The following is a 27,819-nucleotide window of genomic DNA, read 5'->3' on the forward strand; positions in this document are numbered from 1 at the left end:
AGCTGGGAGTGAAGGCAGCCGCAGGCCGTGGTCACACGGGGCGAACTGGCCATGGAAAAGCCACCGTCGCAGCAATGTGGATGACAACATTTTCAAGATCTCATCCAAACTCTGCAGAAAAAGATTTGCGCTAAATCCCTGCAGAACCGCCGGCAGTGCAGAATTAAAAACGGGTTAGTCATCAAAATAAAACCCGCCCCTCCCCGCTGAGCCCGGCCTAAAATAACAAACAGGGGTATAGTCACCGCTCCTGGGGCCCTGGGACACAACGGACAGCCAATATTGGCTTCCAGGTAGATGGGATGGGTGACCGCTGAAGCCAAATCAGAGGCAAACGCCCGCCTCACCCGCCCCGTCCTGTTCTCAGCCCTGCCAGATTTTACTGCAAACACTTTACTGTTACTTTTTTCGGCGGACATTTACAAAGCCCGCAGGTACGGCGCTCCTCAAAACGGTCATCTGTCACTTTTCACTTACTTGTGATTTCGCAGGTAGGGAAAAACGAAGTACAGAAGCCTGGATATTAACGGGACAGCTTTCTCCTTCTCGTCACTTCTGTAGACCATGTCCAAGAGGGTGGCCAGGACCTGTATAAGACCAAGAACACTAGTTACTATGGAGGCAATGGGCTCTTCTAGAGCTTTTGGGATCACGCTCTTGACTTAGCCAGATTTCTAACATGCAATCAAGAGTCCCAGCCAGCAAAGTCCCCGTCAGTCTCGGTATTTGAGGAGTCTTGTTTCGAGCACACCTGATGCAATCACTGAAGCCCTTGATTAGTTGCATCAGGTGTGTTTGGGACATCACCTAATTTACATGTGTGTGCTCTTATGAGGAATTCCATTCAGGGGCTGAATCATTCTGAGACTGCAGCAGTCAGTAGGAGGGTCATCGTTAGATTTGTTGTGTTGAGCCATTTAAATTGTTCTAGTTTGATAGTTTAAGCTTTTTGAAAAGAAAAATTGTCAATTTGGCAAATACACCCAGCAGCTTGCAATGGGGGTTAAAACTTTTGATTGCATCTGTACTATACATTGTAAGCAAGAAGGCAATGATATGAATGGATGTGCAACCGCCACTATGGATCCCAGTAATACACGATACAGCAGGACTCACCTCTGCAAGCAAGGACAGTGCATGGACGCTATAGACGGATGGGGCGGATGCAGAAACCATGGACGACTGAGCGGCAGCGTTATCATCTGTACAGAGAACACAGACGGCTCAGGCTGATAGATCCCATGCAACAAATGCCTTTTACATATGCTCCACCCACTTGCCAACTAGCTTTAGTGTCTCTCTGTGTATCTGTTAAATGACTGCAATAACAAACAAAACTTAACGATTATCGCTGAAGACAAACGAATGTGGAAGGAATGTAGACGACTCCCTATTAACTTCTGAAGGAGTCCAGGGATGCGCTTTGCATCCTTACCAGGCTCCCCAGACCCGCACCGTCACCCGTGGAAGTCAGCAAGCGGACAGCGCGGCCGACTGTAAGCGTGCGCACCCACAGAGAACAAGGTATGTGCGCACAGCCCGCACGGACACGTTGGCTGACCTGTCCAGGAGCCGACTGTCACGGATGACGGCAAGTATGAAAGCAGATTCCTTGGACAGGACCCCTCCTGTGAGCACGAGAACTTACATTATGGACCCCATAGGTGATTACAGGTCCCCTTAAAAACACCTGGTAGAATCCCACCTCAAAGAGTCAAGTTAAACAGCGCCCCTGTATGTTACCAGCAGTTATGCGGTTAGCGCTACCTCCGATAGCTTCCAGAATACTGGATGCAGCTCTGGAGTATCATACAGGTGCCGAACTGTGAAGTACGGCAGTACTAAAACCCTGTGGATCCTTTCTACTGAGGATTTAGGGGGTCCCAGCAGTCAGACCCTCCCGGCTCAGAAAGTCATGGTCTATCCCCGTGATCCGCCACTGCGTTCTGTGATAGGATAATGCCCTTAGTCAGTGATCTCACAATACAGCCACCACTTACCGGATCTCCCCCCCCCCTTCCCAGACATCCCCACAGCCACTTACCGGACATCTCCCCATCAGCATCCGCTTCATCCAGAGACACTTGGGGTTGAGCCTTAACTTCTAGATTCCTACTCAGCCAGCTGGTCTGTTCCAAGGATGATCCGGCCACGTTCCCCACCGCCTCCAGGATCTTCTGAGTCACCTCCTGGAAGGAAAGCAGAGAATTACTATGGCGATCCGTGCTCTGTAAGTTGGCTTTACACTGGATGACTGCTGTAGCTCTGTGGATGGAGGTGAAGCGCTCTGGAGCTCCCAGGACCTGTGATTGGCTACAGTGGTCACGTGATCGCCGCAGAATGAAAAAAATATTTCAAAAAAAGTATAATATATATATATCGGGTGACCCCTGTAACCTTTCTCAGACGAAGGCTCCTGGGGCATCAGATGCCCAAAGCAGGCGGTAAATTGAACCACTGATAGCCAATAATGTACACCATGACGGCTCCTGCACGCGGGCACACGTGTATTCAGTCGCTGCGTGTTTCCTGCCTGCGTGGTCTTTCTGCAGAGTATTTGGCGCACGGCTCTTTTCCTGCACATACACTATTTTGTTCTTGCGCACACAAGTAGCTCACGAAGGCCGATTGATTTCACTTTATTTAAACAATGTCTCCCACCAAACCCCCCCGCGAACACAACGGCGGATCTCCTGCTTATTTATTAGATCCCACAAACTCCAATGGGCCCCTCCGATCCAGGAATATGCACAAAAATAGGGCATACTGCGTGACGAATCTGCTCGTCTGCACACTCCAATAGAAGTCAATGCGCTTTATTCTATCTGTGTGGCGTGTGCAAAAAATGTAACTGTGCCGGTGTGAATGAGCCCCACAGACGGGGCAGGCGACGTCTTACCTGCAGCTCCTTTTGGTCCTTCTTGTTCTCCAGGTTTGGCGTCCTGGTCACAAAGTCATTCAGTATGCTGAAACAAGGACACTGATGTCACAAAGTGTCCTTCAGTCTGGGTGACCCCGCCGCCCGCGTACCTGGTCTGTTGTGTACTGCGGCTGGACCCGGTGGCTCGCCGTCGGTAACGCACAGTGCAGGTTTTTTTTGTTTTTCCTGCGCTGTTGCTAGGTAAAGACGCGGGGACCACAACCTATCGGCGATGTCCGTAGCAGATGGGCCGCGAGTCGAATAGCTTCCATTGATCTCAATGGAAGCCATTCACGCGGAGTTCGCACACAAATAGAATGTGCTGCGACGTTAAATCCGCTCGCGGAAATTTGCTATCGCTATCCGCTCATCTGAGCGAATCTGCAGATGTTCTATTCTTTCAATGTGTGCAGAATGCCGCAAATCATCTGCGCGGGCGACAGCTGCGATTCCGCAATTCAAATCCGGTCGTGTGAGACTGGCCTCAGTCCCGGGCATGCCCTCATGTCTAGCATGGCTCTCGCCTACTGTGCAATACGCATGCAAGAGCGATGCAAGGTTTCCCATTGAAATCAATGGGAAACACTTCGATACGCCATCGCGCGAGAATATTGGAATTTCACAGGTGTGAGGCGCTTTTGCCTTAAAAACGTCTTGCACCCACGGGTAAATCGCACGTTCACAATATTGGGGTGTTTCTCGGCCCAATATCGCGCTCGCCCGTATGTAGGTAGCCCAAGAAGGACGAGGTGGAAGAGGCTTTCTCTGTGGGATGATGTGAGGGACCTGATGAAGGATTAGTGCCAGCTAATAGGACCTACAACAGCAGCTGCCCACTGCCACCTCCGTTTACAGAGAAAGACAATGGCGCAGGATTACGTTCTCGTTCCGCAGACTGAAGTCTTTATTAGTTTGTCAACGACTGACGGAGCTTAAAATCTGAAAACCACTTTTTAGAATTGGCTATCTGCTCAGAGCGTCATCACATGGCAGTTCACAGAAGAGGCCAGCCTCAGCGGGGGGCGCCGGTGAGCACAGGTTAAAGCGGCCCATCTTACCAGATACATTGATGTTTTCTCTACAGGAATCTTGACATTAAACAATAGAGTTTACTGTAGCAGAAGTCCCTCAATCCGAGGTGATCACAAAGCGATACTTCATTACAATCTAGAAGGAGACGCACGGAGTTACCTGAGGAGCAGGAAGAATCCCGGTGGAGCCAGATTTAACGGGACGCACTCCTTCAGCAGCATCAGCAACGACTGGAGGTTTTCCTGCATATCAGCTGGTGAGAGCCTGCGAGCCAACAAGACATTGTATCAGCCGCCTCACTCATGCTTGATCTCCCGGCATATATGGCCAAGGTACTGAGGGTCTCCCTTTGGGGTCCGCTGGGCTGCTGTGGGTTGGTGTACTTTGTCTAGTAGACAAGGCTACTCTATGCAGAACCACAAACAGAAGGGCGTCCCATGGAATCCATTCCTTTAAACATGGGAGCCTCTGGGTGATGGATGACCCCATAGGGCTATAAGTGGGGGCTTCCACCAGAGGTTTACGTAGGGGAATGCACCCGCTGTACACCTCCGAAAACTAGGCTCAAAACTGATGATAACTGAGCCTAAACTGACAAGGTACCTGATGGCCGCACAGGTAGAATAAACCGCCATCTGTCCTGGCTGCCCACAGGCTGACCACACAGGACTGTTATCATGCAGACACATACAGCGGTGGCAGTGCCATCCTGGAAGCATGGCAGGATACATCTACAGCGCAGACGGCCCGGCACCTTCAGGCCGTACTACGCTAATGGTATAGCATGGCCACTGCCAGTAACATTGGACAGCAAATAGCGTAGCTGCGCCAAGCGGCACTGAGCTGTGCCGCAGTACCCTGCTAACGCTAGAGGTGATGGCGGCGTCACATCGGTAGGTCTGCACAGTGGCTGTAGACACAAAACAGCAGGAAATCATTCATGAATGCTGTGGTTTTGCCACTGGGGTCCCAGTCCATCAGCTGATCATCCAACCCGCTATTCCATGGTGGCCGGCTGGATGTGGCCATCAATCAGGGAAGGAAGTGCCGCAGCTTCACTCGCACTGAAATCAATAGGAGCGCCACGCTGCAACGGCACTCAGCGATTCTTTTCTGCTCAGGACTGGATGGGATGAAGCCGGCAGCTGCACCTTCTGTACTAACGGCTAATGACAACGTCCAGCCCACCACACTGACAGCGGGCCGGACAATCAGCTGATAGACAGCGGTCCCGTCCAACTACTGATGCTTATACAGAGGATCGGTCAGTGCAGAACACGGCAGACTTCCCCTTTAAACAACAAATAAAAAAAAATCTTGGTTCTCCACTTGACAAAGACCGATCCTTCAGATTCCATGCAATCAGTCCACTGGACCCCAGGACCTGCCGGCAGAAGCTGTCACAAACATGGCGTCCGTTTCCTGGAAGGCCTACCTCTGTATAAAGGCAAAGCTGAACTGCAGCATGGGGATGTCCACCAGCGACGCCTTCTAGAGGAATCGGAGGAGAATCACAGTTACGGATGATGACAGCTGTCACGCAATCACGAGGACCGACCGCGGCCAACCAATACCTCGTCTCCTTTTATCTGAGGCGGCTTCTTCACCACTTCCTTCACCAGCTGCAGAATGGTGTCGGTCTTCAGCATCTTCAGGGCGCACACCAGGTTAACCAGGGTCAGCTGCGCCTCGCTGGGCACCGGGATGATCTGCAGGGAGGACAAGCAATGTAAGGGGCATCTGACAGGCAGAAAGCCCATAGCAGCCAGTCTGTCTCAGATCTCTCTCGTCTTCAACTCAAGACATAATTACCACTGGGGGCAGAAAAGGGTCAAGAAGATTGGCAGTACTTAAAGGGTTGTCCAGTTGTAAACTATTGATGGCCTATCCTCAAGATCCAATCCTAAGTCACCATTAGTAGATTGGTGGGGGTCCGCTGCCTGGGACCTCCACCAATCAGCTGTTTGCCAGGACGTCATGCTTGTACACTGAGCTAATGCAGAAAGAAGACAGCGCCATTCCCACTGCAGTGGCAAAGCTTGGCAATGCAGGCAAAGTTCTCATTCATTTCAATTGGAACTTGGCCTGCATTACCAAGCCTGGCCACTACAGCAAGAACAGAGCTGTCTGCTTCCTGCAGAAATCAGCTCAGCACACGAGTGCTAAGCTTGGCAAACAGCTGATCAGCAGGGGGACCAGGCAACGAACCCCCACCAATCTATTATTTATGAATTATCCTGAGGATAGGCCATCATCTCACTTAAATGCATGTATTTTGGGGTGATGATCATTTTTACAATAGGGTTCAACTACAATTATGCACGGACTTCTGCATAATCTACATATCACTGTGTGTACAATCTGCGCTCTCAGTAGGAGGTCCGTTCAGTCGTTTCCTTTCACTCTACTAGAGAATGAACTAAACCATTGCTGACCACTCACCGACGTACAAACTATTACTTTTATGCCTGTTTACAATGAACGAATTATCAATATCATCCTTATTTGTGCAGCGCCAACTTATTCCGCAGCCATAGGGAGGGGCAGGGGGTGTATTGTGGGGGTGGGGTGGACTAGGTCAGGAGGTTTGGTAGGCTTCTATAAAGAGGTGCATCTTTAAGGTGCGTCTGAAGTTCCGCGTGTTGGGGATTGTCCGGATGCCTTGGGGTAGAGCGTTCCAGAGGATGGGTGCAGCTCTGGTGAAGTCCTGGAGGCGAGCGGGTGAGGATCGTATTAGAGGGGTGTTTAGTCTGACTGTTAGCCGAGTCAGGAATGGATGGAGGCGACGAGTGTCTTTAGCGTCCAATCGCTGCCCGTATTTATGCTGAACGATTACTGGAAGAACTCGCACAATCCAACCATTTATTGAACCATCGGTCCGTGTAAACGGGCTTGTCGTTTCAGCCCTCATCTCTCCTCTTTTTGCACTACAAAGTTTATTATTGCTGTGGTCATAAATCAGCTGAAAAGAAGTAATGACTCCAATCCGGGCCGTTACCATTCTAATACTGACAGCAACATTTATTGGCTCGATGGAGGAAAGGGGTCACCCCGTCTTCTGAGCAATACCCCTACGGTGAGATTGAGAGGTGCTGTCCGTTGGTCATGTCAGCCTGAGGACTTGTGAAGACCCCCTGGGCTACCGTGGATGTCTGTCTGTTAAGCCCTGCCTGTATCATTGGCACACACCCTCACACAGGTCTGCCCGCTGTGCCAGGGCCAGACACTTCTAATCAGCCACTATACAGGATCCAAACCATTCATGAAAATAAATCAATCCTCCCCCTCCCCCAGTATTGCCATCATGCAGCCTGAAGCAGCGCCTCACCTTGGCTTTACTCTGCACCTTGTGGAATCTCTTCCTCTTCCATACAGCAGCGACCGCCGCAATCAGCTGCACCCCCAGATGCGCCGTCAGCGGGTTCAGAAAGTCCAAGATTTTCTGCTTCAGGGTCTGTAAGTCAAAAAACAATTGTATCAAGATGCGGCTCCTTACCAAATATCCCGACAGGTCTGCACCCCCCGTGTGATCGGGTGTAGATGTCTTAATATACATACGTCTGTAGATCTGTTCCATAAGCCTGAGGAAGGACCCTGAGGGGGTGGAAACTGCTGTAACATCATGTATGTTTGTAGCCAGTAAAGCTCTCATATCTACAGGGCGACTCGGTTTCTCTCGCTGGGAACAATCACACTTCGCTCTCCTGGTGACGCGATACTAAACTTTTTTGCTTTTCCTAACGTAGGATCTTTTTCGCAGGTCACCATTAAGACGGTGAGGGGCATGAGAGGCTTGTAACATATATCTATTTATTCCTTCATTATCCGTCTGTCTCCCATGTGCCAAGTGAAATAATGTCATGTGACCATCTTATCCAATCGCGGCAGGGGGTATTAGATCATGGATAAAGTATACCTACCATTCCAAATAAGTGTTCAGAAAAGCCGCCGCCGCCGTGTACACGAGGAATAACATTGTATCTGGCCACTATCTGACTTATACGCTGCATTTATCCCCAGTCTTCCTCCCTGCAGGCTGTATCTGTAATATTCAGTTCTCTCTCGCAGCACATCTGTGTGACCGTTTAGCTCGGCATCCCGTTCTAAGTTCTCTCTGCACAGAGGCGCTCCAGGGGGGAGGGGGGAGTCTCAGAGGTCAGACTCCCACCGATCATAAAGTGATGGGTATCCCATGAAGGAGTGATACCCATCTAGTTTCTTACTTTGGTGGTCTTGAAATAGACGGAGGAGGAGCCTTTTATCGTCCCCAGGAGATCGGAGGGTCTTCTCTCCCTCTCTTGTCTGGTAATGACGCTCCATAGCAGCGACAAGCTGTTTACGATGCGCGGTAATTCTTCCAGTAACGCGTGGCGAGCGTTCTTAAGATTAGCCGGATCTGAAGAGGACGACTGAGGGCGGGAAATACAAAAATGAACAGAAGGAATTTAATTATTTGGAAGGTTAATTACTTACATTCCCTAGTTATTTTTAGGTGATGGGTTTCTTAGTGGATACAGAACACCCTGCAGCCAACCAGATCACAGGAGTGATGTCAGCAGCGGTAGAGGAGCTACAGCCAATCAGATCACAGGAGTGATGTCAGCAGCGGTAGAGGTGCTACAGCCAATCAGATCACAGGAGTGATGTCAGCAGCGGTAGAGGTGCTACAGCCAACCAGATCACAGGAATGATGTCAGCAGCGGTAGAGGAGCTACAGCCAATCAGATCACAGGAGTGATGTCAGCAGCGGTAGAGGTGCTACAGCCAATCAGATCACAGGAGTGATGTCAGCAGCGGTAGAGGTGCTACAGCCAACCAGATCACAGGAGTGAGGTCAGCAGCGGTAGAGGAGCTACAGCCAACCAGATCACAGGAATGATGTCAGCAGCGGTAGAGGAGCTACAGCCAACCAGATCACAGGAGTGATGTCAGCAGCAGTAGAGGAGCTACAGCCAATCAGATCACAGGAGTGATGTCAGCAGCGGTAGAGGTGCTACAGCCAACCAGATCACAGCATCGGTAAAAGAGTGAGCTGCTCCTGCGGCAGGCAGTGACCTCTACCCCTTCATCAGGTTAGGTTAGAGATTATATATAAATATATGTTAGTAGAAAAAGGAAGCGTACAGTAAAGGATATAAGATACCTTCTTTGTATGAGCCGGATGATCCATGAGGCAAAAGTGCCCAATAGTGGTGAGTCCCTCCAGGAGGGTCAGCGGGTAATCCGGGGAGACGTTTTCCCTTTTACAAGCCGCACTATTGATAGAAACCCAGTGTCAGGTTTTAATTCTCAAGACTTTACACATTTTTGGTAACTGAGGCTTTATCAGATTTTGGACAGTTGGTTTCACACCGACACTTCTGTAAATCACGTATCTATAGAGACTAGACATCATCACATCCCATCAATAAATCATTCACCCAATCAACCCCCTCATTCATCCAACTATACATCATTCACCCACCTGAGGGCTCATCCACACGCCCAGATCTTCATCGCGTATTACACACGCAACGTACGTCTAAGAGCTACACGGTGAATGAAGTCAATGAGAGTAAATGGATTTTCATTGATGCATTCCCATTAGCGTATAAACACTGCATGTAGAATAAGCATCGCGGTACGCTCTAGTTCTCCGTGTGCCACGCAGCGCGAGCCTTGTTCTCTTCTATGGCAGCGTATGCAATGCTGTCCATATGCGATACATTGTGTACGGGAGGCGATACATATGTGAACCCGCAGACAGATCAGGGAATTTTAAAAAAGGCAAGTCTCGCTGCATACGACCGCGTGCGTAAGATACTCAGTCATGCCCAGCGCACTCACTGCCATACGCGGAGATAGCCAGCATCACACAGACCAGTAACCCCTGCAGGACTCCAACAGTGTTTTACGCATACAATCACATGAATGAACTATAATTATCTGTCATTCAGGCTTCTACCAAACAATTTATTCATCCCCTCACCCGCCCAGCCACTCACCTGTCCGTCCCCCCGCCCAGCCACTCACCTGTCCGTCCCCCCGCCCAGCCACTCACCTGTCCGTCCCCCCGCCCAGCCACTCACCTGTCCGTCCCCCCGCCCAGCCACTCACCTGTCCGTCCCCCCGCCCAGCCACTCACCTGTCCGTCCCCCCGCCCAGCCACTCACCTGTCCATCCCCCCGCCCAGCCACTCACCTGCCCGCCCAGCCACTCACCTGTCCGTCCCCCCGCCCAGCCACTCACCTGCCCAGCCACTAACACACCGACCCAACCAATTAACCATCCATCTATCCATTCCACCAGTCATCCCGTTCGTATAGGGACTGAATCCAACAACATATATAAAGGGATGACCAGAAGTCTCCTTTTTTAATAACTTACCTTATTTTAACGGATTCATTTTCATATTGCTTCACAAGTTCATCTAAATTCTTACATATCTGAGCAATGAAAGGAGCTACAGTCAACCCTAACGATTTGCCAAAATAAGGCAGAGACGATGTGACCAGAGCCACCCAGGGAGGATGCATTCCATAGCCGTACTCCGGGCGCAACGCCCTCACAACAGCAGACACAAACAATCCTTGTGAAGTTATTGCATGTGATTGTACATATTGCATGGCGTTAATCGACTGCTGAAAGTTGAGTCCCCGATGCCATTCCTTCGAGAGGTCTACTGGAGAATCCTGGTCTTCTTGTAGTTGCCGCAAGTGATGCTCCAGAACTATCAGAACCTGTAGGAGCTTCAGGAGCTCAATCTGAAGAGGATGCTCACTCCAGATCTGGTCCTGACCAAAATTAATCACACTCTCTTCAAAAAAGCCTTCATCTGCCATGTCTTTGTTGCCGCCGTGTGACACCAGCTCATACTTCTTCTGACTTGTGTACATGGAAGCCGACAAGGACAAAAGAACAAACTCTTGAACTTTGCATCTCTCTAGTAAGCTGTATATGAAGTCGACGTTCCTCCCTTCCGAGTTCTTGGCTAAAGTGGCCAGTTGTGACATCACCCTGATGAGAACTTCTACGCTCTTCACTTGGACATCCCGGTTGCCGAGCACGTCCCTGTGACTCACTTTCAAGTAGCACGGGTAATAGGAACGTAAAAAACTGAGGCATAGGTATGTCAGAAGTTCAATCAACAGAGAATGAGGACACATGGATGGTGACTGAGTATGAAGCTTCCCGTAGAAGCTTTGTCCAACCAAGGCTTCTTGGTGGCGTGCGAGCAGGTTGTATATCAGGTTGAGGTGTGCGGTGGAGCTGGTGTCCATACTGGTGCTGGCTACAGCTTCAATAAACTCTTTCGGGTTGGTTTTTAGAACTGCCTCCAACACCGAAAAGGCATATAGCACCCTCTTGGAGTCATACGGCTGCAAGTATAGGAGGATGTGTTTGAAAAGAGCTTCAATCAATTCCTCTTTCTCCTTTTGCTGCTTAAGAAGCTTGGTGGTCCTAATGGCCTGAAGCTCCAGATCTGCTTCGTCGTCACTTGAAAGCGACTCTGAGGTCTGCGTGACGTCAGACTCTGTACGGACCAAATTCAGCAACGCACTAGGTCTGGCCGCATCCATGCAGGACATATTTGGCTGGCAAAACCCCCTCGAAGAGCCTTGTCCATCAATGTTGTCACCGTTACTCCATCGATGATCGTTACTTGAGTCTACAGAGCTGGGATTAAAGGAAGACGTGTTTTCGCTGGCACTTTGTCCGACGCTGGTGTCTGCAGATTCCGTGTGCTCGCTGTCATCCTCCTGGTCATTCTCCTCGTAGAATGGATGTTCAGCGCTCTCTGAAATATGGTGGTCAACCAGCTCGGTTTTTACCCTTTCGGGGTCTTTCTCTACCTCGGCCCAGATGGCTTCTCTGTCAACGGTGTTAAACTGAGGGAGGATCTCATCCGAGTTACTCTCAGGATAGTCAAGACATCCGCCAGGGTCTTTCAAGGATCTTTTTCGCCTGCACCAGTAGCTGATTTCTTCTACAAGTAAGACAGGAACACATTACATTGACGATAGTCGTAGACTAAGTTTCACACACAATATGAGATTACCTGCACGCAACTGGACAACCCCTGTTCAAATGCTCCTCGTCCGGCGCGGTGGAGTACTACACTGCTCAATAACCTCAGTCACACATCAGTCATGCTGGATGATGTTACAGGCAGCACCACGTTCACGGCGGGGTCTCCAGACTCTCACATGTGTCACGTGTTCAGTGTGAAGCTGCTCTCATCTGCGGAGAGAACCACGGCCATCGGCAGACCTGCCAGTTCTGGTGTGTCTGGCAAATACCAACCAAGCTGCAGGGTGCTGGGCTATGAGCACACAGGCCTCATGCCACCCTCGTGCAATCTGAGTATGACAGTTTGGTCAGTAGCTGCTTGAGGGTATTTTGCAGGGCTCCTCCTGGTCATGATGCCAGGTTGATGCCCACCTGTCCAGCAATCCTCATGTAGCCTGTGTCGTGCTACCTGCTCCAGGCTCTTGTGCTGGAAGACACAGCAAACCTTCTTGCTCCGGCACTTATGGATGTGCCACCTTGGAGGAGTAGGACGACCGGTACCAGCTGATTGGGCGGCAGGTAACACCTCGTACCAGCAAAATGCAGAACTAGAGAGGAATCAGACAGGGAGGAGCGAGGAAATGTCTCCACTCCGTTTTGGGGTGTCTGTTAACTGTCCGGCGCTCCTGTTGTCACTTACACTGGCACAAAAGCAGGTGAAATCGGTTCACAATCACTTCTGCTTCCTTACTGGGTCTACTGATCTCTGAGGCCTAGAGGGGTTGCCCGGTTTTTTGTTTTCTTTTTTAATTAGGGTTTCCCATGCAAAAACATAATAAGACAGCCTGCAGTCACCTCTCCTGCCACCCTGTATGTCCCATGACGGCAGCTCTGGGTCTCGACTGTGATGCTGTACTTACAGGCTGCAGCAGCCAATGACAGATCTTCGTGCTCAAACACTGAGGTCTGTGATTGGCTGCAGCAGCATGTGACGACTCATACACAAGATGACTGCAGCCTGTCAACAACCCAGCACAGAGGATGGAGAGGCAGCGTGGGAGACGCAGGGAGCCGGGAGAGGGGACGATAGCCTATTTTATTATGTTTTGGAACGAGGAGTATTACAAACAGAAGCTCAAACGACCCCTCTAAGTGACTCGGGGTTATACGGTGACGTGTTCCCTTCATTGTTTTGGGCTGTGTATAGCTCCTGTAGCAGCACCTGGAGGTTCCCCAGTACACATTACTTGATCAATGATGGCTGTGTAACTAGACCATCACAGGACGCCTTGTTTTTTTAGAAGGGGTTGTCCATGCGAATATTACTGGCCGTACAAAATAGTGTCCCCACAGGAGAACACATGACTATCACTACCATATGGTGCTATTCTTCATGGGCCAAGTCAGACTTCAACGGTAGTGAAGCCGTCTTTAGGTCCATTTAGACGGAATGAATGTCGGGCAAACTATGCCGACACTCCTCCCTCACTGTCCTCACCGCGGTGCTGCTGCAGGAGCTAGTATCGCTGGCTCAGAGTGGGGTGGCGGCTGCAGGAGATTTCACTCCTCGTTCCCCCGCCCCTCTCCATTGACATAACACAGCGGTCGTTCAGTACTGACCGGCTGCTATTTACACTGAGTGATCAGCTCATCCTCCGGCACCGTATGCTGCATAAACCATGGAGGATGAGCTGATCGCTCAGTGTAAATAGAAGCTGGTCAGTACTGAACGGCCGCTGTGTTAAGTCAATGGAGGGGAGCGGGCACCATTAGCCCGACATTCATCCAATCTAAATGGGCCTTTACACTGCCAGCCTTAACTAATGATGACATCTGGCCCGCTGCTATAACAGCCAGCCAATCAGCTGATCAGTGGGGATTCCCAACCCCACCAATTAACCTGATGACTAATCCTGAGGAGAGGTCATCAGTAGTAAAAGTCCCAGAATACCCCTTTAAGAGGAGGATATGAGACGGTAGCCGAGTGCCAAGTGTCTGTTGTACGGCTCGTACCTGAGGAATTCTTCTGCTTGATGCACTGGATGGATGTTCTCTGCGTCTTGGGGTGCAGCAGAAGTAACAAGACGGGTTCCAGGATCCGGGCGACATCATTTAAAGAGAGCGCCCGTACTAACCAGCCCTGAGCAGCTGCACCAATAGCGCCATCTGTGCAATTCAGACTGTCCAGAACCACAAACAGAGACCTGCAAGAAGAAAGGCTTAGCGACCAGCAGCGACAGGCGCCTCGAGTCCCAATAACGGCAGCTATAAGGTAAAACGTCTCACCTGTCGAATGAGCGGTTGTGTGAGGTCACACGGCTGCCTTGTATCTCCCTGGTCAGATGCCAAATCACAGAGAAGCGGAAGAGCGCCTCCAGTCGCATCACCTGCAATGGAGGTAAAGCACATCCCAGACCGTGAGGTCCAGCGGCGAAGCAACAGACACAATTCACGGCCACATTTAGGCTGCATCCGGTTGGTGCTCAGAAAGAGAAGGTTCTCTTAGTAGCGCCACCCGTCTACGCAGGAGCAGCGCAGCATTACAACAGTTTTACAAGCTTTCCACTGCAGACGTTGTCTTTCCACACTCTCTATTAAGGTATATGGAGGTAATGGAGATGGAGTCCCGGTCGGGTCCCCCTGGTGGTCGCACATGATTAGCAGCCGCTATCAGTGGTTGTCACTTAAAGGGGTATTCCATCAGAGCGGTTCATGGCCAAGATAAGGAACCCAAGGTGGTTTCCCAACCTCCTCGCTGGGTGTTACATTGGCAGCCGAGATGGCAGCCTTCTAGGGTCTCTGTAACTCCCTCGGGAGTGGATGCCAGTTATGGCGCTGTGCCGCTTTTATAACATAGTAGCTGAGATGGGTATACTGCTTTAACCCCTTCCCAGCCCAGGATGTAAAGCACATTCTGGCTGGGAAGCAATTCCCGAGAATGGACACACAAGTACGTCCCATGGACGGCGCCGGCTCAGGGGGTAAGCCTGCAATATTCACAGTGGAAGTCGGCTGACTGACAGGAAGTTGTTCTCGGCATGTAAAGAGTCACAGAGGGAGAGCGCACCACGATTGGCCCGCTGCCAGATAGTGGCATCCGTGTCTGCCGTGGCCTGTGAACGCTGGGATTAGCAATAACGCATTGAAGTACAAAAATTATCAGCCCCATCAGAGGATTGCAGGTTCAACTCCCCCTACAGGGACGAAAATCATCGTTAAAAGCAAATAACTTTTTGTGCAGTTTTTCCCCTCTTTGTTTAAAAATTAATAAAACAACCAAACATAAAGCAGAAGTGTTATCGTGGCATCCGTGCCGCCTACACAACAGGCTGAACGCACTAGTTATGATTCACAGCAAAAGCTTTAAAAAAAAAAAAGCAAATGTTTTTGCTTATTTTGCCTCCCTAAAAACACTAAAAGCGATAAAAAAAAAAAAAAAAGAGCTGCACGGACCACAAACCGGAACCAGTAAAGAGTACAGCTCGCCGCACGAAGAGGAAGACCCCACACGGCCACAGAGGAAGAAGAAAGAACTTAGGACTTTCAATGGTTTAGATGAAAACTCCCCCCAGATTGTTGCGCCCTCAGGCGGCCCCCACACGGGCGAACCCCACTCTTGAGCGGGGTCATACACATGAGCGATGTTTTCCTGTGTGGCACCGCAGCGTGTCCCATCTTGGTGTGTGATCTCACATCGCAGCCCCACTGATCTCAACGGGCCGGCGGCAGCAGCGCATCACTGAGAACAACGGGAGACGCTCGGCTGACCGCCGCAGGGAGCAGCGCTACTACCCGAAGTGATGCAAGGTGGTTGGACATGAAACGGCTCGCATCCGCGGAGAATTCACGTGGTGGGGAGCGCGATATGGGGGCGGGATTCACGGCCAGTGTGAAGTTAGCCCTAGGATGAAAGTATGCCGTATCACTAAGGGGTTAAGGCTCTTTTACACAACCTGATTATTAAAGGGGTTGTCTCGCGGCAGCAAGTGGGGGTATACACTTCTGTATGGCCATATTAATGCACTTTGTAATGTACATTGTACAGAAGCCATAAAGGCACCTTTACTCTCCGTTTGAATGAAGATTCGGCTGAGATGGACCTGAAAATAAAGGATCGAATGTCCCTGCAGAACCAGAAATACCCCCTGCGATGGCCTGCAGGACTGTGCCCCGCGACAAGCCGCGCACCCTGCAGGACCGTGCCCCGCGACAAGCCGCGCACCCTGCAGGACCGTGCCCCGCGACAAGCCGCGCACCCTGCAGGACCGTGCCGCGCGACAAGCCGCGCACCCTGCAGGACCGTGCCCCGCGACAAGCCGCGCACCCTGCAGGACCGTGCCGCGCGACAAGCCGCGCACCCTGCAGGACCGTGCCCCGCGACAAGCCGCGCACCCTGCAGGACCGTGCCCCGCGACAAGCCGCGCACCCTGCAGGACCGTGCCGCGCGACAAGCCGCGCACCCTGCAGGACCGTGCCCCGCGACAAGCCGCGCACCCTGCAGGACCGTGCCCCGCGACAAGCCGCGCACCCTGCAGGACCGTGCCCCGCGACAAGCCGCGCACCCTGCAGGACCGTGCCCCGCGACAAGCCGCGCACCCTGCAGGACCGTGCCCCGCAACAAGCCGCGCACCCCGTGACGGCCCGCAGGACTGTGCCACGCGACAAGCCGCGCACCCCGTGACGGCCCGCAGGACTGTGCCACGCGACAAGCCGCGCACCCCGTGACGGCCCGCAGGACTGTGCCACGTGACAAGCCGCGCACCCCGTGACGGCCCGCAGGACTGTGCCACGTGACAAGCCGCGCACCCCGTGACGGCCCGCAGGACTGTGCCACGTGACAAGCCGCGCACCCCGTGACGGCCCGCAGGACTGTGCCACGTGACAAGCCGCGCACCCCGTGACGGCCCGCAGGACTGTGCCACGTGACAAGCCGCGCACCCCGTGACGGCCCGCAGGACTGTGCCACGTGACAAGCCGCGCACCCCGTGACGGCCCGCAGGACTGTGCCACGTGACAAGCCGCGCACCCCGTGACGGCCCGCAGGACTGTGCCACGTGACAAGCCGAGCACCCCGTGATGGCCCGCAGGACTGTGCCACGTGACAAGCCGCGCACCCCGTGATGGCCCGCAGGACTGTGCCACATGACAAGCCATCTCCCACCTTGTCGTTGTCCAGTAGGGTCTGACAGATGATCTCCTCGCAGATGTTAGCCGATGGCGCCAGGCAGTGCAGCCGGTAGAAGAGCTCCACGCAGGTGATGTGATGCTCTCTGGTCTCCATGTTCAGCTGGTTCCACAGTGCATGAGCGACCCTCTGTGGAGGAAGAGGCGGCATTACCGGCGCTGCGGCGGCTCTTATGTATTCTATACATTGTACTGGCAATGACGCTTTTCATTACTCTAAAGGCATCTAAAAGAAAAGATGAAGTAACTTTGCAAATAGTCTGCATTAACCCCTTCAGGACCAGAGAGCGATCATTTATTTTGGTCAATTTTAACCCCCCCTTCTGGAACGTTCCCCACTGACCCCGCCGTACGAGGCCTATGGAAGAACTTTTAAAAATTTTTGAGTGGAGAGAAACTTTTAGGAATGCATTGAAGGGATTCGGGGGTTTGTCACAGCGTTCACAACGCAGCAACAATGACACAAACTTTGTTCTGCGCGGCTTACTAAATTTATAGTTTTTTTTTCGCTTTCTGTCTCCATGTTCGAAGACCCGAACTTTAGTTTTTCCTTGATTTGGGGCGGTTTCGAACTTTTTTTTTCCCAAATATTCAGAAAATTTTTAAAAATCTTCTCTTTTTTTTAGACCCCGCAGGGACTTGAAGTTCAGTCATTGATCGCTTGTACTATATACTCACATACTTTGCAGTATACAGCGATTTGTGAAGTTGTCACCAGCAGGGCTTGATAGGCATCTATGCATGGCAGCCCTGGGAGCCTTCGGTAGGCGCCATGCTAGCCCATTAGCACCCCCAAATGACTCTGCCAAGAGGGACCCCCTCTTGCTGACTGTTCAGACGATCAATCAGCTTTGACCACGGCATCTAAACAGTTTACTGCCATGATTGGAGCCTATTGTGCAGCAGTTACTGTTGGCTGTCAGAGACAGCTGAGCGCCGCCAGGTATGGAGCCATCTCGGCTTGTGGGCCCGCTCCATCTACACTTCAGGGTCACAGAACATTTATATGCGTTTGGCGGTCCTGAAGTGGTTTAGAACCCTCTGGTGTTTTGAGCCTGAAGCTCCTGTGCAGGCTTCTGTGTCTCCATGGTTACAGACTACAAACAAACCCTGTGTAGTCTGACCTGCAGCCGTGAGTCACTCTTTCTCATCTGTAAGTTGGCAAGAAGAGGGGGAGAAGAAGTGCCGTAGAGCAGGGTCAGAATACCGAGGATGTTTACAGCTAGTAACCATGGAGACACATAGCTCCGCACAGGAGCTGCATATCTAATAAGATAGGAGAGTTTTACAACAATTTGCAAAGTTGCTTTATCTTGTAACTCAGCTGCAATAAAACCTCTGCAGAAGTGCTTATAGACTCGTCTAAGTAGACTTACCGGGTAGAAGTCCGTCTTTTCTGCAATAAGCTTGAGGACTCCCGGGGAGACGGGCGGAACGGTGACCATCTGCAGCTTCCCGAACACCGCGCTGTAGCCGGACACTTTGGATCGCTTCATTCTGTCTTCCATGACGAGCGAAAGGGACTGCGAATGGTTAACGACTTCCAAAAGAGTGGATATAGCCACGTTCTGGATGTAGCAGTCCTTCACACAGCAGCAGACCGTCATCAGGGACTTGAACCACAAGGGGAACCCGGCATCGCTCGACCCTGTACCAAAGTGGGAGATGCATATGATTGCAGGTTCCCCCCTAGATGAGGCTGATATATTGTTGCTATCAGACCCCTTGGTGGTAAAAAAAATAGGTTGACAATGACAGATCCCTCCTCTACATCAGTGATTTAAAGGCTTGTTTGGGACTTTGGGGAACTTTCCTATTCCTGATCTGCCCCCCCAGATAGGTCATCTATAGTTGATTAGCGGGGTCCAGTCAGCTGATTCCCAACATTGCTGTCAGCACCACCGATCCTGGAAGCAGGCAGTGCTGTCCGTAGTGCAGTGGTCTGGGTTGGCATTGCATTAAATTCAAAGATGAACTGCCAACACGGCGGTGCAACACAGACAGTTACCTGCCTCCTGTGCAGCGGTGCCGGGAATCGGATGATTGGCAGAGATTTCAAGTGGTGGACCTCGCAAAATAACTATTTATGACCATCTTTAGGAAAAGGTCATCAATAAGAACATTTTCAGAAGTCCTGCACCATTCCTTTAAGAGATCAAACTCTGGTCCAGCAGTAACGGCAGCCATATTGGGAGTCACCCTGCCGTCTCATACACAAATAACTAAGACACAGTTGGACAGAATTTTTAACCCCTTCCCTCCTGCAGCCCTTTTTTGACGTCACGTTTTATTTTTTTTCTTCTTTTTCCGGCGACTTCGCTATCTGAGGGTCCGTTTTTGCAGGACGAGTTGTATTTTTCAATGACACAAAGTAACATATTGGAAAAGCTCAACATTTCTAAGTGAAGAGAGATGGAAAAAAGGCATCAGAGCAGTTTTTGGGGAGCTTTTGCATTTACAACATTCACAATGCAGAACACGACATTCTCTTTACTCCGCGGGTCGGAACGACTACGGCGATACCAAAAGAAATGTTGACCCCCATAACTATTTTTGTGTCGACCCGGTTGTGCGAGGACTCCGTTTTTCCGCTTTTGCGCCTGTAGTTTTTATTAACACCATTCTGGGGGAAACTTTTGGATCCCTTTTTTTCCCCCATCTTTTCTTGGCCATGGGGCGACCAAAAAGTGCAATTCTGGCATTGTGTCCAGTCTGTCCTGACGGGCTCACCGTGTGGGATCACTGATGGGATGCTTTAATGATCTGCCGGGATACTAAAGCTGTATATTTCCACACTTTACCCGACGGACCCCTGGCAGCCTCTGATGGGTTTAACAGCAGAACAGCAATTTTAGGTAAACAAAGTGAATTGCTCTTCTGCCGGCTTTCATATATTAACCCCTTCCCGCTCCAGGACGTACCGTTACGTCCCGGGAGCCTGGTACTTCCCGCAAAAGGACGTACCGGTACGTCCTGGAGATAGCACGGGATCACATAAGATCCCGCGCTATCCCGCAGCGGGAGCCGGCTGTCAGTCACAGCCGGCGTCCCGCTCCAACAGCGGGGGGACATCGGAGATGCGCCCGCCGCTGTTAACCCCTTCCCTGCCGCGATCTAAGTAGATCGCGGCAGGGAAAGAGTTCACAGAGGGATCGCGATACCTGTGTGTCTCCGGCCGGAACTCGCGATGTTATCGCGAGAGCCCGGCCTGTCACCATGGCGTCCTGTATTGCCTGTGCCTATAATCGCTGTACAAGCGATAAGGCATGGCAGAGCAGTAGCTCTGCCATGCCTTATAACAGCGATCATAGGCACAGTGATGTAAGTCCCTCAGAGGGACTCAAATAGTATAAAAAAAAGAAAAGAAAAGTGTAAAAAAAAGAAAAATGTAAAAAAAAAAAATGTAAAAAAACCCCCTTTTTTATGCTTTTTCTAATATTAGCATAAAAAAAGGGAAAAAAACTAAAACCCCACATATTGGATATTGACGCGTCCGTAACGACGTGTACAAAAAGTTGAACACGCTTTTTATTTTGTACGACAAAAAGCGTAAAGAAAAACGCTAAAAAACAGAGGCAAAATGCTAATTTCTAGCATTTTGCCTCACAAAAAATGCAATAAAAGTGATCAAAAAAGCTGTACATTTCCCAAAATGGTACCAATAAAAACTACAGCTCGTCTCACAAAAAATAAGCCCTTAAAGAGCTCCGTACATAGAAAAATAAAAAAGTTACAGGACTTTGAATGCAGCTATAGACAAAAAAAAAAGATTTCCAAAAAAAAGGGGGTTTTATTGCAAAAAAGTGTAAAAACCTAAAAAAAAAAATAACAATTTTGGTATCGTTGTTACCATACCGACCCGCAGAAAAAATTTAGTGTGTCATTTATGCTGCATGATTAACGCTGTAAAAAAAAAATTAAAATCTATGGCAGAATTGATGCGTTTTCTCCCCGTTATCATTAAAAAAAAAAAAAAAAAAAATTTTACGATATTGTCTATATACCCAAAAGTGGCACCGATAAAAACTACAGATCGCCATGCAAAAAACAAGCCCTTATACGGCCGCGTCCACGGAAAAATAAAAAAGTTATGGCTTTTGAAAAATGGAGATGGAAAAATACCAAAAAATCGCTTGGTCCTCAACGCCAAAATAGGCCGTGTCATTAAGGGGTTAAACAGCCTTACCATTTAATCAGCGATGATATAAACGCCCGTTACATTACTCTGTCAAGTGAAGGGTTTTAGTTTTTCCTGACGGCCATTATGGAGTTGGGAAGAAATTTTACCCCCCAAATGGGCTAAATGGCTTCTGCCTTGTTTTTTTTTGCCTTCCTCTGGATCAACAAGGGGGTGGAAACCGGCTGAAATGAAGGGACATTGTCTCCCTTCAGCCCAATATACTATGTTACATGCAAATATCGTTGATTGGTCTGGTGGGAGCGCTGAGCCCTACGGGGAGGCCTGCAGTCTACATCTCGTGCCGCCAACAATGCGATCAGCGCAGTTAGATTTCCTAAATCTGCCCACAACAGGGACAGAAGAACTGCGCTGATCACATTGCCCAAGGAACACGCGCACAATGTAGATGGCGGCTGCGAGAACGTGTAAATGTCCCACGTCACTTGCAGAGTCGGGCAGTGTTGGGAGAGGGAACCAAGCTTCCCGAGGCCCTTCGGCCAGCCCACCACGGATGGTCCAGCACGCCCGCCAGACCAATCTCCGATAATTGGCATGCGGCGCAGGAAAAAATTAAACCCTAATTTTACAGGTAAAAATAGTAAATCTTGTTATTTGTACAGCGCCAACTTATTCCGCAGCTCTCAGGTAATTTATTACCGTCCAGCAAGCTGGGGGCTCATTTTACCGACCTCAGAAGGATGGAAGGCTGAGTCAACCTTGGGCTACCTGAACCAAGCGGAGATTAAACCTGCAACCTTCAGGTCGTGAGTGAGAGCTTAGGACTGCAGGCTGCTGCCTTAACACTCTGCAGGAGGCTCAGGTACGCTCGGCATGGTTAAAGTAACTATGTAAATGCCTGTTACATCGCTGTTTAAATGGGGTTTAATAGGTGAAACCTTGGGGATTGATTCTTTTTAAGAAATTGCGCCAACAGCAGAAAACTAAAATAAATTAATATAAAATGATTCATCTTTACATCGGCCGCCACTCCGGGGACGCACACCGCTCCTTTACTTCCCTGCAGCGGTCTCACGCCGTACATGGTGGCACCAATGAGTGGCTGCAGCAATCCCACGGCTGTACAGGCAGGAAAATGAAAGGGGACCCTCAGAGAGGCCTTCGCAGAGCGTCCCTTTAACCCTTTCTTACCAGGCACTTGGAATAAAGATGCATACAACTGCTCCATCTCTTCCTCGGACAGATAGACAGGGAAAGTGGCGCAATCCAGCAGGAAGTGACAAGCGGCGGCGAAGGCCTCCCTGCAGTCTTCAGACATCTGCCCCATGTTCTGGATGAAGCGGTCGATGTCCCACTGCTCGTCGGACCCCCTACTGACTCTCTTACTGGGGCTGCGGGATGGAGAATAGTCAATCTTGTCATTTTTCGTCTTTGATACAGGAGGCCGCGGAGTAAAGAAATCCGTCAGCATCTGCTTGAACTGCGGCACGGTGATCTGCTTGGGCTCCCAGTGGCCCTTCCTCTTCACGGGCCCCTCCCTCACTTGGGCACTGATCCCATCGCTCTGCGTCTGCAGCTGTAAGCCGAACAGATGCTTGCTGGCAAAATTGGCCACCAGATCCTGCATGCAGTGCAGCGTCCTCTGCACGCTGCCACCCTTCTTCCAGACGTCCCCCTTCTCCGGGCACACTTTGGGCATACGCAGGTATTCCGACAGCTCCGGGGATGAAGCACTCAAGCCAATCCCGCTGTCCTCGGACTTTAACGGAGCAAATATTGCCTCTTCCCCCATCTCCACCTCCGACTCGCTGTCTCTCTTTAGTTTTAGGGACTCCTTTGATGGACTCTACAATAAGAGGGGAAGAGATTAGTGAGCCGCCAATGAGAAATGAAGAACGTGACATCGAATGAGTATAAACGCACATACGCTGACCGCCCCTTTATTAGAGACCCCCATCTAGTAACATAGTAACATAGTATGTAAGGCCGAATGAAGACCTTGTCCATCTAGTCCAGCCTGTTATCCTCCTATGTTGTTGATCCAGAGGAAGGCAAAAAACCCCAAGGCCAGAAGCCAATTAGCCCTTTTGGGGAAAAAATTCCTTCCCGACTCCCTAATGGCAATCAGACTGCTCCCTGGATCAACCCCTAATAGTTCCTACCTGCCTGTGTACCCGGATTGACACTTAACCTAAGATTTATATCCTGTAATATCCTTCCTCTCCAGAAAGACATCTAGTCCCTCTTAAACTCCTCTATGGATCCTGCCATCACCACGTCCTCAGGCAGAGAGTTCCACAGTCTCACTGCTCTTACAGTAAAGAACCCCCTTCTGTGTTGGTGATGAAACCTGCTTTCCTCTAGACGTAGCGGATGCCCTCTTGTTACCGTCGCAGTCCTGGGTATAAACAGATCACGGGAGAGATCCTTGTATCGTCCCCTCATGGAGTTATACATAGTTATTTGGTCGCCCCTTAGCCGTCTTTTTTCTAGAGTAAATAGTCCCAATTTGGATAGCCTCTGGATAGTAGTGTTGGACTCCTTGGGTCTTCAGTAATTTGCCGTGGTGTAGATTCCACTCGGGGATGAAATGGTTTTGCAGGAATACCGGCCCCTGCGGACAGGAAGTTTCTTGTAGTTGCTGCAGATTAGATGGAGGTGCTGACATGTTCTGACCGGCTGACAGGAAGGGGTCAGCCATTCATGCTGCTTGTGCCAAATTCTGACTTCCCATCAGCAGCAGAGATCTGGACTTATCTGACCAGGAGATGCTCTCCCGCTGCTCAGTGATACAAGTTTTGCGCTCTTTTGCTCGCTTGTCACGTGACTTTACACTCCGGGGTCATGGGGAGAATTACTAATTGCGAGAGGACGGGGATGGGGGGAGGGGTCTGATTAAGGGGCGGTCAGTGTAGGTCTTTAATGGAAAATACAATTTTCTACCTGATGCTCTGATCATGTGAGCAGCTCTGGCCAATCAGAGAGCAGGTATAGTGCGCTGGTACGCTAGCACTACCAATGCACTGCAGGGATTAGGCCACCTTGGAAGCGCCGGCACAGGAGCCCAACAGCAGGTAAGGCAGCCCTCCCATCTGCGTGAAGAACCAACTTGTGGAGGTTCCATCATATATTCCATCCAGCACAAGATGCCGGACAACTGAACAGACCCAACGGACCCCCTTACTGTCAACGGGGTCCACTTGGCGCCATTCAGTTTGGCCATCAGACTGATGCATTCGGCCAGAAGATTCCCCTTTCCGGCTCACATGCCAGAGGAGAACAGAACCCCGAACGCAGATGTGAGAGCGCCCCAATATAACGGCCGCCGGCAGTTCCAAGACTTTGTCCCGAAGCCGGAGGGCGGCCTTAGGGGCTCCATGTTAATTAGTAGCAGGTCTCCCATATCCGCTTACACTGTCCGGGCTCGCAGACTCCATATCCAGGTACGCCGGAGGCATCTGCACCTTACTGAGGACCTTGAAACAAGTCTTGAGCGCCTGAGTCAGCTCCGGCAGGCTGAGGCCGTCCATGTTCTCCGCCAGTGACTGCGCCATGTAGCCGAGCATCTGAGGTAGGTACTGCGTCTGCACCTCCGAGTAGAGTTCCTGCCAACGACAAAAACTGATTAACTGCAGCAACGCCCCACAGAACAGGTAACAGGGCCGCCGGTCAGGGCTCTCTGCTGCCGGTCAGGGCTCTCTGCTGCCGGTCAGGGCTCTCTGCTGCCGGTCAGGGCTCTCTGCTGCCGGTCAGGGCTCTCTGCTGCCGGTCAGGGCTCTCTGCTGCCGGTTCTCCCCCTACAGTAATATGTGACTTCTCACCCATCAGATTCCACTGATGCTGGATTAAATAATGGTTAACCCCATAATGCCAGGGTCCGGTCGGGCTGTAGTCTCCCTTGTCCACGGGCGTATGTGTAGAAAGCCACGGGTTTCCCACGGTGTTTTACACATACACAGCAGAGACCGCGTATGGGCGGAGCATGCACTGCGCAGGCCTGGGAATCTGACGTCACGGACAGCGCAGCGCGATTTGTTTTTTCAAATTCCTTACTCTGTTCAGCGCAGGGATGCATATCGAAACGATGCCCCTTCACAATACCTGCGTATGGACAGCGTATCATATGGAGCCCATAGAAGGCTGCATATCATACGCAGAGAAGTAGTGCATGCTGGGATTTATGTCTCTTGTGTATGTAAACGCCACGTCCGCACCCCGGTGTGCATGGCAGAAGGAAAGTCCATTGACTGTTCTTGCCTCCATTCACCACATATCACGCAGCCGTGCAACACGGCCACGAGCGGAGCCCTCGCCGGACGCACGCTGATCGCCATTTGTGTCGTTTGGGACCACATCACTCTACATTATCAGCGCGTCCTTCTAGGTTTGACAGCATAAAAATGTGTATTTTTAGAAAACCCAAGCAGCGCTGTGCGAACGCCCCCCGATACGTCATTCTCCGTGTCCCTAGGACCGCGGCTGTGAACTCTGTTGCCCCTGGCAGAAGGCTAGCATACAGACACCCCCGGGCTCCTGTCACTGACGGACCCGATCCAGGAGGGCTGCCAGTTCCCTTTGATCACGGCAGCGGAAATCAGAGTTAAATGACTGGAAACGGATCTCCTGGCGATCCTGGGCATTACAGCGAGCGGCGGTCATTAGTCGGCCGGCATGGGCCCCGCAGCAGGACACATCCTACGGTGCTGTAATACTTCGCTGCAGATTAAGGTCCTATGATGACCGCCTTAAGGCGGCGCACCGGCCAGCGCTCTTCACCCATAAGACCGACGGCCCCTTTAAGGATTCTGAATGCCCTTACCAAAGGAATGACGTCAAGAAGGAAGACCAGGAGCGTGCAGACCTCGGACACAGAAGGCGCTCGTCCCACGTACTTGGGGTCACCGCCGTCCACGTTTTTCCTGTGATGAAAGAGTAAATAAATGTCCGGTTTATTTTACAGCCCCCTCCATCCTATAAACCGTTCCTCCGTAGATGGTATATATTCTGGCGGGTATACCGCGCCGCACCGGGCAGCCCAGGACCCAACAGTAAAATTCATTCAGGAGCCTCGCTGTGCAGCAATATGCAAATATCAGGGTTATTGCGGTTTACCACATTCTCCATACAGGCCAATGGAAAGAGTCTGCATCTGCGTGCGCTCCGGTACTGCAGTATATGGGGAGGCAGCGGACTCCCAGTCACCGGATAGGCGAGGATCCCCGAGGGGGCGTATGGCGCACATCCTGGGAGGGCGAGCGCACACAATGGCCGAAATACAGCCGACAGATGCGCCAACATGCAGCTTGATCATAAAACGTCGGTTTTCAAGTAGACTTAACGGCTGCGGACGAACAGCAGTTTTACCCACAAACCCACACGGCCAGACAGACAGTGTGAATGCCGCAGCGATCTGCAGGAACAGCGACCATCAGTGCGGTACCAGCGTGGCCTTAGCAAGCGGTGGCCGCCCTCCAGATGCAGCTACACGTCACCTCAGCCCGGCTACGGGCCTCATTTATCAGAACGGTCACGCAGTAAGATGCCGCTGTTACCTCCAGTAACCAATCACAGCTCAGCTGGCATTTTACCTCAGCAGTTTCAGAAACGTAAGCTGTGCTGTGATTGGCTGCTGCGGGCAGACAGCGCTGATGAGCGAGGCCGGTGGCGATAGAAGCAGGTTATTATATGGGACGCGTAGGTAGACGCTGTGCACTTGTGCGCGGTTAGTGGGTGGGGGTCCACCGGGGGGATTCACCTGTCCCCTGTGGGCCATTCCGAGCCGGTAGACACGTGTTAGTGGAACTACAAGTCCCAGCATGCACCATCTGATTTGAGGCCAAGTTGTCATGGGACGCCATCTGCCCCAGCGTACAAACCTGAAGCTGTGCTCGAAGCACAAAGTCATGTAATCCCACAGGAAGTCGGAGCTGAGGGCGGTCATGAAGAGATTCACCGTCTTCACGATTTCAGACGCGGTTTTATTTTCTTTAATTGCACTGAAAAAAAGGAGACATCGAGGGAGACGTGAAAAATGGGCAAAGGCTGTCCGTGTTGTGGGAGAGGTCCGATATGTTCACCATTTTGTATGTATTTTCTGTTGTCAACTGTGAATATACTGTATTTTGTCTATAATGTAAACCTCTGGGGGAAGGGAACATCGCCCCCCCCCCCCACCTCCACAAGAATTTAAGGAGCAGTGCTTATTGTCCATAAACTGGTCAAACCGGTTCTAACTGGCAAAAACCTATCTAGAAATGTCTTTATCTTGGACAAGCAGAGAGGAGAAACAGGATGTTCTTCTCATGAGACCAAATTCAAGAATGAACTGAGCGTGCTCACCGAAGCTCCTCCCAGATGGATGACATCACAAGCTACCTCACAAATACCTCCCTCTGAGAACGACCAATCAGCACGCTAAATAATGTAACTGTATCCTAAATTACTTCACTTCCTGTGTTGAAACATTTAAAACTTTTACGCGCGTTAATAAAGACGGACTCTTTTGGGGACACATGATGTAAGCCGTGTGGTCTTTGAAAGGCTCTCCAGGCCTGCA

General features: G+C 51.0%; 1 protein-coding gene across 2 annotated transcripts in view; it reads right to left on the bottom strand.

The window, feature by feature from the left end:
• The window catches only part of DOP1B (DOP1 leucine zipper like protein B), a 90,096-nt gene that overhangs the window by 24,977 nt on the left and 37,300 nt on the right, over positions 1–27,819 (bottom strand). For both annotated transcript variants that reach the window (XM_066598984.1, XM_066598985.1), the window contains exons 11-29: positions 27,140–27,259; positions 26,083–26,182; positions 24,677–24,868; positions 22,455–23,109; positions 18,502–18,773; positions 17,103–17,255; positions 14,228–14,328; positions 13,955–14,145; positions 10,319–11,918; positions 9,096–9,207; positions 8,176–8,361; positions 7,281–7,406; positions 5,527–5,661; positions 5,388–5,443; positions 4,112–4,216; positions 2,900–2,966; positions 2,045–2,189; positions 1,117–1,202; positions 478–587 (exon numbers count right to left, since the gene is read on the bottom strand). In XM_066598984.1, the coding sequence (XP_066455081.1) occupies positions 478–587; positions 1,117–1,202; positions 2,045–2,189; positions 2,900–2,966; positions 4,112–4,216; positions 5,388–5,443; positions 5,527–5,661; positions 7,281–7,406; positions 8,176–8,361; positions 9,096–9,207; positions 10,319–11,918; positions 13,955–14,145; positions 14,228–14,328; positions 17,103–17,255; positions 18,502–18,773; positions 22,455–23,109; positions 24,677–24,868; positions 26,083–26,182; positions 27,140–27,259 (4,512 nt within the window). The remainder of the gene's footprint in view (positions 1–477; positions 588–1,116; positions 1,203–2,044; positions 2,190–2,899; positions 2,967–4,111; positions 4,217–5,387; positions 5,444–5,526; positions 5,662–7,280; positions 7,407–8,175; positions 8,362–9,095; positions 9,208–10,318; positions 11,919–13,954; positions 14,146–14,227; positions 14,329–17,102; positions 17,256–18,501; positions 18,774–22,454; positions 23,110–24,676; positions 24,869–26,082; positions 26,183–27,139; positions 27,260–27,819) is intronic.

The sequence above is a fragment of the Eleutherodactylus coqui genome, chromosome 4 (assembly GCF_035609145.1).
Source record: "Eleutherodactylus coqui strain aEleCoq1 chromosome 4, aEleCoq1.hap1, whole genome shotgun sequence".
NCBI classification, from domain to species: domain Eukaryota; kingdom Metazoa; phylum Chordata; class Amphibia; order Anura; family Eleutherodactylidae; genus Eleutherodactylus; species Eleutherodactylus coqui.